The 11127-nt window shown below is 48.7% G+C and overlaps 2 protein-coding genes across 2 annotated transcripts in view; both read left to right on the top strand.

The window, feature by feature from the left end:
• Positions 1–1354, top strand: part of rb1 (retinoblastoma 1) — a 23455-nt gene extending 22101 nt beyond the window's left edge. The window contains exon 27 of the mRNA XM_079738027.1: positions 1–1354. This exon is cut by the window's left edge and continues 794 nt beyond it. The gene's annotated coding sequence lies outside the window, so the exon portion shown is untranslated.
• Positions 1355–1926: 572 nt separating this feature from the next.
• On the top strand, positions 1927–10274 carry LOC307076938 (short transient receptor potential channel 2-like; the record flags this gene model as incomplete). Its single annotated transcript, XM_079738170.1, has 13 exons — positions 1927–1941; positions 2269–2961; positions 3229–3429; positions 3580–3744; positions 4206–4380; positions 5346–5546; positions 6248–6410; positions 6662–6754; positions 7046–7238; positions 8244–8371; positions 8477–8549; positions 8866–8998; positions 9349–10274. 13 exons carry the CDS (start codon positions 1927–1929, stop codon positions 10272–10274), a joined length of 3159 nt encoding a protein of 1052 aa, XP_079594296.1.
• Positions 10275–11127: the final 853 nt, after the last annotated feature.

Here is an 11127-nt window from a genome sequence, read left to right as displayed (position 1 = left end):
TTTATGTGTCCATATACTATAAGTACATGTCTAACTTGGATATTGGGTTTACATTTATTTTGTGATTGAATATCTGGATCTACAGCTGCCTACAAGGGTTGTTTGCAGGCAACTATGTAGTTCAACCCAAGTAGGGTTATCGCCTCTTTTGAGGTTGGATTAGGACAAATAAAGTTGTGGCAGTTGCAGCTTTTATAAGGGTGTTTAGTAAAATGTGCAAAATAAATTTGTTAGAATAATAGGTCGATATACCAAAGTCGAAAAGGTGTGAGTGAAAGGTCCAATTTTAAAAGGGTCTGAATTTGTTGGGTTTATTGATCTAATATAGTAAATACTTCTGTGTGAAATCTTGTCTTTGTTTTTCATTTCATGTACTAATCTTTCAGGAAAGCCATGCAAATGGAATTAACTAGTTTTATTTAAAACACACTTTGATCTATTCATATTTATAATCCATTCAAAGTGCTATATTGAACCATTTTACAGGTGTTCATATTCACGTATTAAGTCACACCTGACTGTTAAAACAACACATATCTATTTTTACAAAGAATGGATTTTTAATCAAGAGTCAAAGAATATAAATATCTCTGCATCTGGATAGATGATAAACTCACTTTTAATTTTCATATAAAAAATCATATAGGTCGATTGCGACAAAAAATTGGGTATTTTTTTTAGGAACAAAACCACTTTCCCTTTTTTAGTGGGAAAATAATTCTTGTGGCAGTTTTCATGTCTGTCCTTGATTACGGTGCTGTGATTTACCGGCATGCATCACATTCATGTCTTAAACTCCTGCCCTCTGCCTTTCACTCTGCTGTAAGTTTCATAGGTTCAAGGTTCACAGGAGATGCCCATGACACACACCATTGTGTCTTATGTGGAAAGGCTGGGTGGTCCTCTCTTAAAGGAAGGCGTGACGCACATTGGCACAAAGCCCTGTCTGGGAAGCTTCCTCATTATTTAACTAATGCTGCAAATTTCAGATGGGCTTTTTCAGACCCGCTCCACTGTCATGCTCATGCTTCATGTTCCTCAAGTCAGGTCTGAGCTTGGAAAGACAGCTTGTAGCTTCAGTGCCCCTGACTCCTGGAACAACTTACAGCAACAAATTCAAATTAATACCTTCATATCCTCTGACCAATTTAGACATGTTATCTTAAATCTGCCAAACTCTACCTGTAACGGTTTTAATTAAGCTATATCACCTTCATTTTAATTCCAGCCATTCTACATCTCTGTGTAAATGTTCAAATAGTTTTTTTGTTTACCTCTTTATCAGTTGTTGTATATTTGATGTATTTGCATTGTATATTGTGTACGTGTATTTGTTTATGCTTTGCATTTGTTTGACTCGACATCATTGCAAATGAGGCTCATCCCTCAATTGATCTTTCGTGTATAAATAAAGGTTGAATGAAAGGGAATCTGTTGGCGGCTGTAGCACCTTGTTTTCCCCGGTCGCCGCGCCCTCCCCCTGGCTCGACCACGGGGAAGCTGCCCTGCTCTCTGGGGGGGGGCCCCCTTCATTAATTGTATCATGGCCCCGTCCCCCGGGGGGAGAGCAGAGATGAGTCCTGGTTAAAGGCGGCAACACTTTCTAGTTGCACGAGCCACCAGGCGTGAAGCACGCTGGAACGGCTGCTGTTTAATTGGACGGGGCCCCGTGGGACGGGAGGCGTGTTATTGGCTCTTTGAAACAGGTGGCGTCATTTGCTCCCCGTTTGTCAGTTGAACCTGGGCTCCACCGTTGCTTGAGGTCCTCTTCACCCGACCACCTCAGCTGTGAGCTCTCGTACCTCCGCTCCTTCGGACAGGGCTGACCTTCACACCCTCAAGGTCGGACAGCTCCCGGGATTGTGATGCTGTTTTCTCCTTAAGAGTCGGCTATTTGATGACCATTGTTATTTTGTTGAAAAAGTGATGGAAAACCTCACGGTAAGACCGAATCTTAGTTTCTACATTAAGCATGAAGCTTTGAATAGTTCTTGGTGCTGTTTGCCTATCCAGCAAAACCTGGTCATAGACATACACAGAACATGTTTTAATTGGCCCATTTCTTTTGACTATTTTCAAGATTAGAATATTTAAATTGATCCTCGAAAGCATTCTTATTACAGAGACTCTTTCACTTTTTTCCCCACCTGAATACTTCACGTTCATGTAAATACGGTTAGGCAGAATGATTGTACATTTTGTTCTGGGAACTAAAACAATATTCCATCCCTGACTCCTGGACCCGTGACCGGTGTGTTCCGCCTGCAGCCGGAGCAATGGCGGGAGATCGTGAACAAGAAGATGAAGTTCCCGCCGGCGCTCATCACGGCGATCCAGGAGGGGAAGGTGGATACGGTGAGCGGCCTGCTGAACACCGGCGACGGCATCATCCGGCAGCTGGACGAGTCGGAGGACCGGCTGTGGCGCGAGGCCCTCAACCTGTCCATCCGCCTGGGCAACGAGGGCGTGATGGACGCCCTCATCCACGGGGTCAAGTTCGACTTCCGGCAGATCCACGAGGCGCTGCTGGTCGCCGTGGACACCAACCAGCCCCGCGTGGTCAAGCGGCTTCTGGACCGCCTGGACCAGGAGAAGGGCAACAAGATGGACGTGCACTCCTTCTCCCAGGCCATCTTCGACCACTCCATCGACAACTCGCAGTTCGCCCCGGGCGTGACGCCGCTGACCCTGGCCTGCCAGAAGGACCTGTACGAGATCGTCAGCATGCTGACGCAGAAGGGCCACGAGATCCCCTGGCCGCACAAGATCTCCTGCGCATGTCTGGAGTGCCGCAACGGCCGGCAGTACGACCTGCTCAAGTTCTCCCTGTCGCGCATCAACACGTACCGCGGCATCGCCAGCCGCGCCTACCTGTCCGTCACCTCGCAGGACGCCATGCTCACCGCCTTCGGCCTCAGCAAGGAGCTCCGCAAGCTGTCCAAGAAGGAGCCCGAGTTCAAGGTAAATGGGAAAGGGACTGCATCTACAGCGCTTTTCCAACCGGTGGCCGCCCAAAGCGCTTTAAAATATTACCTCACATTCACCTGTTCATACTCGCACTCACACACCGACTGTGATGCCGACCCTGCGAGCAGTCAGGGTGAACGTGGGTGGGTCTTGCTCAGGGACAACCCGGCGCTCAGCTAGGAGGAGCCGGGGGATTGAACTAGCAATGGTGTGTGTGTGTGTGTGTGTGTGTGTGTGTGTGCGCGCCGCCTCTCCGCTCAGCCGCAGTACCTGGCGCTGGAGGAGCTGTGCCAGGAGTTTGCGGTGGAGCTGCTGGGAATGTGTCGCAACCAGAGCGAGGTCACCACCATCCTCAACAGTGCCGGGGAGGACCGCTCGGACCCCCAGGAAGAGCAGGCCTTCGAGGAGGGGATCCCCAACCTCTCCCGCCTGCGGCTGGCCGTCAACTACAACCAGAAACAGGTGGAGGGTTTGTTCAGGGGCTGTCCTCCCGTCCTATCTTCACCCCACCTCTCTTCATCCTCTGACAGACTTGATTTCGCTGTCCTTCATGGTTTTTTTGCATGTGTTTTTGTTGTGTGTGTGTGTGTGTGTGTATGTGTGTGTGTGTAGTTTGTGGCCCACCCCATCTGCCAGCAGGTGCTGTCTTCCATCTGGTGTGGTAACCTGGCCGGCTGGCGGGGCAGCCGCACCGCCTGGAAGCTGCTGGTCTCCGTCACCATCTTCGTCACCATGCCCTTACTCTGCCTCATCTACTGGGTCGCCCCAAAGTCAAAGGTATGGCTCCTCTGTGGTCCTTACTCTAGCAGGGATTCATTTTGTATGGTCCTTAAGGACTCTTTGGAAAACAGATTGTGCTAAACTACAGCAATGAGGTGAATCAGTCAATTCAATTCAACTCAATAGTATTTGTGTAGCCCTTAATCAACGGTACAGTCTCAAAGCCCCCCCCCCCCCTTTAAACTCCTTTAATTAGCAAGGACAAAATCTTAAGGAGGAACACAGCTTAGTGGATCCCTCCTTCCAGGGATGATCAGGAGGGGGCCATAATCGGGGCCATAATTGACATACATACATACTGTGCATACTTGCATACTGTACTCTTATATACAGGTAAAACATTACACAACAGTCAGTGTGTAAGAAGAAGTTTAAAGGTCGGAACAGTGACCTTAAGCGTCCGGCCCCGACTGAAGAATGGAGCCATAACGCGGCGCGACGTCTCTGTGTTTCCCCAGTTGGGCAAGACACTGAAGATCCCGGTCATCAAGTTCCTGCTGCACTCGGCCTCCTACCTGTGGTTCCTGATCACGCTGCTGGGGGAGTCCATCACCATGGAGCTGTACCGAGACGTGTTCGCTTCCCGCCAGCAGAACATCCTGCACAGCTCCTTCCACATGGTGTGGGTCGTAGGTAGGGTCCTGCCCCTCCAGCTCCCTCTCTCTGTGTCCATCGACCTCCCTCTCTCACCCCATCCCCTCTGTCTCGGTGTCTCCGTGGCTCCCTCTCCCTGACTCGCTGTCTTTCTCTCGCTGGCTCTCTCACCTGCGCTCTCTCTCGCTCACTCCCTCGCTCTCTCTCGCTCACTCTCACTCTCTCACCCTCTCAGGCTCACGCTCACGCTCGCTCACTCACTCACTCACGCTTTCTCTAGCTCGTGCTCTCTCACTCTCGCTCTCACTCTCACTCTAACTCACTCTCACTCAGTCAAAAGAATGAGGGTTCCCGTCCTTCAAACAAACCGGACATTTAGGAAAAACAGGAAAACTATGCAACTAATCAACACTGACTTTAACACAAATATTTAACATTGAATACGACACACATTTTACAAATACAGTTAAAATATTAATATTTTAAGGCTAGATAGGCCTTTATCAAAGAACCACTTTTACATACAGCAGAAACATTTTTCAATGTTTGATTTGAACACCAATTTGTACCTTGCATCACCTGACAAATAACCATACACAACAATGAAGAACAAGTCCCTCCTACGACTCTTCTCAGTTTCACTGTTGCACAGTGGGGTTCGTCAAACCTAATCCTCACGCTACCCTCACTTTTGGCCCACTTCTCTGTTTCCCTTCCTTCCGCAGCTCATGTCTGCTGCTTAGACTTGTTCTAAGGCTTGTTGCCCTCTTCCATCCACTTGGCAGCCTCTCTGTTTCGCTGTTTGGCTCTCGCTCTCTTCTCCTTCTCCATTTATTCATATATTCATTTATTTGCATAGAAAACCTTTCATTTTGCTAACACAGGAAAAAACTGTGTTGTTACATACGATAAGATTGGTGTCATATTCATTCTCAAAGAAAAAAAAGATTACACATCGGTGCAAAAAATGTACTAAAACTCTTGTCCTTGTGTCGGTTCTCCAGGGTTCTTCTGGTACGAGTGCAAAGAGGTGTGGATCGAGGGGCTGCGCAGCTACTTCCTGGACTGGTGGAACTGTCTGGACGTGATGGTGCTGAGCATGTACCTAGCCTCCTTCGCCCTCAGGGTGCTGATCATGCTCAAGGGACACTTCCACTGCATGGACCTCAGCGGCAGCGCCGACTGCGTGTACTTCACCCAGACCGGTACGGGGTACCGCTCACGTTCAGAATAAAGGGTTGGGGCCGCCCTGGTGGTTCACCGGGGAGAGCGCGCACCTTTAAGGCTCATTCCTGATCACAGCGATCTGGGTTTGACTCCTGACCGTGGCTCTTTGCTGCATGTCCTCCCCTCAATCTCCCGTACCTTCCTGTCTGTCTCACTTTATAATAAAGCATAGAAAATACACAAGAAATCAAAAGGATAATAATAATGGTTTGGAGGAACTGCTTTTTGTGCTATTAAGTCATTTAGCAGCCCAGTTGAAAGGTTCTGGGTTCCCGAACGAGATGCCTTATCCCTACATGATCATCGATGGCATGTCTCTGAAAGACTAAAAAAGACTGAAGCACAATAAAACCCCTAACCTCCTTGAGGTTAGGAGGCGTCTTAGTCAAAGACAATAACAGGAAGGCAGCTAGAAGTGAAATGGAGAAATGTTCTCCTGGGGCTTGAACCAGCTGCAGCTGTTATTATTACCCAGACCACAGTGGTTGCTGTAATCATAAAAACGATGACGATAGTGATGCTGTTTCTTTGGTTTGTGTTTGTAATACTAATATTATGTGTGTGTGTGTGTGTGTGGGGGGGGGGGGGGGGGTTGTGTGTGTGTGTGTGTGTGTGTGTGTGTGTGCGTGACTGCATGCGTGAGTGCATGCGTGTCTGCGTGTGTGTGTGTGTGTGACAGTGCGGGACCAGTGGCACCAGGAGGACCCCCAGCTGATCGCGGAGGTCCTGTTTGCGGTGACCAGCATGCTGAGCTTCACGCGGCTGGCCTACATCCTCCCGGCCCAGGAGTCCCTGGGGACGCTGCAGATCTCCATCGGCAAGATGATCGATGACATGATGAGGTGCCAGCAGGGCACCCAAACCATAGACACAATAGGGCCGGTTAGCGGGTCGCACACCTACTAGGATGTTTTCCAGGGCGATCCCGGGTTCCTCCTCGCTAATAGCAGTCGGCAGGTAGCACACCAACTGGAACGGTTGCCAGGGCGATCCCGGGTTCCTCCTCGTGATGTGCTGAGCTCCAGTTGATCCAATGCAGTAGTACAGAAGTAAGTTATAGAGCAGAATCAAATGTTTTCGTTTTTGTCTTTAGGTTCATGTTCATTCTGATGATAATTGGGACAGCTTTCCTCTGCGGTCTGAACAATATCTACGTTCCTTACGTCATCTCCCCGCGCCTCGGCAAGTAAGGCTATTTTTCACAGTTGAAAACCACATCCAGATTCTGGTCCAAGTCTGCTTAACTGTAGTCAATTCAGTAAATGCGTCTTGCATTGCATGCATGCATCTTTTGTTCTATTATCTATCTATTAGCCTCAGGATGGATATATGTATTTTATTTTACTTTGCAATGTAAACAAATGATCAAGTGAACATTCCCCAGAAACAGATAACCAAAGTCACCAGAGGTTGTGCGGCCCCTGCATTTCAGTCTCAGGTGTTTGGTTGCTATTTAAGTTTGGTTCGCTTCCTGCAGGTTTAACGAGACCTTTCGCTTCCTGTTCTGGACCATGTTCGGGGTGGCCAACCAGGACTATGTGGACATGCCGGACTATGTGGTGGCCGAGCTGGTGGGCAGGGTTCTGTATGGCATCTTCACCCTGGTCATCGTCATCGTCCTCCTGAACATGCTTATCGCTATGATCACCAACTCCTTCCAGAAGATAGAGGTAGGCCCCCAGGGTTATGTCTTCACAACGGAAACGTTCGCACCTTTGATGTCAATTCTTTTAGCCTGTGCTTCTTCGATGACATGTTTAGAGCTAACATTAATCATGAATGGTTCCTTCTCCACATAGTGGACCACACCATATACGATTTTTAGTGAGCTTGTAGATAAGTTAAACACTACAAACATGGCCTCTTTGCCATTTGAGATCAAGACAGACCAAAGGTTTACCTAGGTAAATTAAAACCTGTAGGCGTGGCTAATTTACCATTCCGCCCACTTCCAATACAAACAGAATTCTTACCTGCGTTCGAAAGACGCTTCATGAACCACCTCCAGAACTCCAAGCTTGTTTACCTTGCGTCTCTGAATAAACCACATTTCCACATAATCATTTACCACTCTCTGAGTCATACCTACCCCAAACGACCAGACCACAAAGGATCAGATTAGTTTTTCGTCTCCTTCCTGCGAGCCTTACGGATGCAACGCACTCAATGCGGATGCAGCCACTGATTCACAAAAAAAGAGAATCAGAAAAACAGTTACAACTGCCAGCAAGTTACTTGGCATCACACTACCGAGCATTGAACACATTTACAAAGACAGACTGGTGAAAAAGGCCAATAACATTGTTTGTGACGATACACACCCCCTGGCATCCCATTTTAAACTACTGCTATCTGGTCGTCGTTTCTGACTACCCCTTATGACCAAGAACAGAACCAAATTCTCTTTTGTACCACAAGCCATAAAAGCCTTAAATCAGTCAAAATAAGCTATGTCCAGCTGGCCGGGTCATATCCAAGGGTGTGTAGTGTATTGTAGTGTGTGATGCATGTTCTTCATGTTATGTCTGTCGGTGTCTGATGTATGGACTATCTGTTTGTGTCATATGTCCAATGTCCTGTCATGAAGTGCGACTGTGCCGCAAACCCAACTGCCCCACGGGGACAATGAAGTTTTCTTCTACTACTACTACTGCTACATATTCACTGCTTCGCAGGACGATGCAGATGTGGAGTGGAAGTTTGCCCGGTCCAAGCTGTACCTCAGCTACTTCAGGGAGGGCCTCACTATGCCCGTGCCCTTCAACATCATCCCTTCCCCGAAGGCCACCTTCTACCTCATCAGGTACATCTGTTACAGTGTACAGCAACTGATATCATTTTTATTCAATCGAATAACGAGTAACGGACATTACAATTCATCACATTGCTACGATTCAATTTGTGACAGGGCCATCTTCAGGCGGATCTGCTGCTGTTGTAACTTAAGCTCTGAGAAAGAATATCCCCCTTTAGACCCGATGGTGAGTTCCATCGCGTTACCATGGCTCTAGAAATCTTAATATAATTATTATATTATTTATTAGGGGTGCCCGATGGCTCACCGGGTAGAGCGCGTACCATTAAGGCCCAGTCCTTACCCCAGTGAACCGGGTTTGATTCCTGCCCGTAGTCCTTTGCCGCCCTCTATCTCCCATTCCTTCCTGTCCATCTCACTCTAGAATAAGGCATAAAAATGCAAAAATAAATTGTCCAAAAAATTATTTATAATATTATATGAATTATAAAGAAAAATATGTAAATATGCGTCTTGTATAATCCGATGTGTGCGGTGTGCAGTATCCCCCTATGCAGTCCACCGAGAAGGGCTCTGAGGACAGTCAGATCTCCTACCGGCAGCAGGTGATCCGGGCTCTGGTGCAGCGCTACATCGAGTCGGCCCGCAGGGAGTTTGAAGAGACCAAGAGGAAAGGTACACGGAGCCACCGCTGTCCAACACTCCCCCACCTCACCACGATCAATGTTCTGGAAGAAGGGATGAAATGGATAATCTGTGTCCCAGATTGATGGATGGATGGATGGATAACAACTTTATTAATCCCCCGTAGGGGAAATTCCTTTGTTACAACAACCAAAGTAAAGACAAACAGGGCGAACAAAACAGACGGTATAAACAATATTAATTAGAAATGATAAAGTGGCTGTGCTTAGGTGATGTCCTTTAGTGGTCGCCCTCGAATCCAGACGGGTTGCATTAAGATATAGAGCCCCCTTCTTCACCAACATCTTTCAAATTGAATTCTGATTGCTTTCTTTCCGCAGACGTAGGGAACCGCATCACGGCGCTGAGCAAAGTGATGGGCCGGCTGCACAGCGAGATGAAGGTGGTGCAGCAGCTGCTGGCGAAGGAGGGCTTCAGCGGCAAGGAGGGTGCCCCCCAGGAGGGCTCCTCCATCCTGGGGAAATACATCCTGGGGGCCAAGAACAACTTTAAAGACTTCAACAAGGACCAGACGGAGAGAGCCCTTCCTGTGACGGTGCACCACGGGCTGGAAGAGGAGGCCGCCCACCAGGAGCAGTGGGGGGGCCGGGACAAAAGGGCTACAGAGGAGACGCCGCAGACCACCTCGCCGGAGGAGAGCGCCGAGAGGGGGGCAGGGGGCGGACCGGAGGAGGGACTCGAGAAGGCGGTGGCGGCGGTGGCGGCCTGTGTCGTCATTAACATGGAGGAAGGTCGCGCTCTGGGGCCGACGGAGGACGAGAAGGAAGAGACGGCCGACGGGACAGAGCCGGCGGCCATCGCTGAGAACGCGGCCAGCACAAACACCGGGGAGGTGACCCCGGAGGACACGGACGGATCACCAGCGGGACAGAAGGCTGTGGGAGGGGGGGAGGTCTTGGAAAAGGAGGATGGAAAGACGGAGAAAAAGAGTGAACGCGGTACAGACAAGAACGGCAGTACGGTGAGAGAAAAGCCCAGCGAAGAGAAGGTGGACGCATCGGAGGCTAAGGAGACAGGCGCAAGGACCAATATGGAAGGGAAGGGGAAACAGGTGGAGCCCAAGGGGGAGGAGGAGAGGAAACAGAAGGTGGACGGATCCAAGAAGACAGTCGTGTGGGAGGACTCTGGGAAACCCGGGAAGGTGAAGGTGGTTCCCTCTCCGACAGGAAGCAGCTGCTCTCAGGACACTGGCTTCGGTTCACAGGAGGGAGACGGGTCTATGGACGGCCTGGCAGGACGAGGCTAGCATTATACAACTCTGAGCGTGACCATCGCCTCCCTTAGAGGAGGGCGGCTATGGCAATTGTGTCTCATTATAATGAAACAATAACTGCTTTTAACTACAATAGAGCATTCCAAACAGCATGACGAATACAACACATCCAAAGAAGGTGATTTTGATTGTTACTTTTCAAAATAAAACGATTGAAGATAAACGTTGTCTAGAGTTTGATTCGATGATTGTTCAACCCCATTTTCAGTCTGTGCGCATGTGTTTCTACCAGCGTGTGTGTTATGCTACAGTAGGTGCATGTCTCAGCTTGCCTCACACATGCCAGTCCCAGGAGGCCCACCGCCAGCACATTAGCTCGTTAGTTTGTCACCTGCGGTGTCGCACCCCCCCCCCCCCCCCGTCCCAGGGCTCTTTACATCAGCCCCACCCCCCTTCACTCCGGTCGGAAACAACAACATGCTGCCGGGTTTATATTGTATCATTAATGGCACCAATCCGCACACAAACTGTCTAGGCTCCAACTGTGGAATGCTGCTGGTGCGGAGCGTTCCATGTTCTACTGGAATACGTGTCCATGAAAGACTTGTCTGTGGTCCGTGAATTCCTACTTTGGGGTTTATTGATATTTAGCACATGTGGTCATAGGAGATTGATGACTTGAAAGCTAGATATTTTGATTTAGTTTTATAATAGTCTGTTAAAGCTTCTGCATTTACAAATGAATGATTTGGACCCGGAAGCAAACTACATATCAGGCACTGTGTAGACATTTAAGTTGGTAGCTTAACTGGTTTATTGGGATGCTTGCCTCGCTAATTAAACACGATAGCTCTCCTCAAATTAAGGGAACATTAATTTAAAATAA

Source organism: Pollachius pollachius (genome assembly GCF_949987615.1).
Source record: "Pollachius pollachius genome assembly, chromosome: 6".
Classification (NCBI taxonomy): domain Eukaryota; kingdom Metazoa; phylum Chordata; class Actinopteri; order Gadiformes; family Gadidae; genus Pollachius; species Pollachius pollachius.
This window is presented reverse-complemented; position numbering and strand designations above follow the sequence as displayed.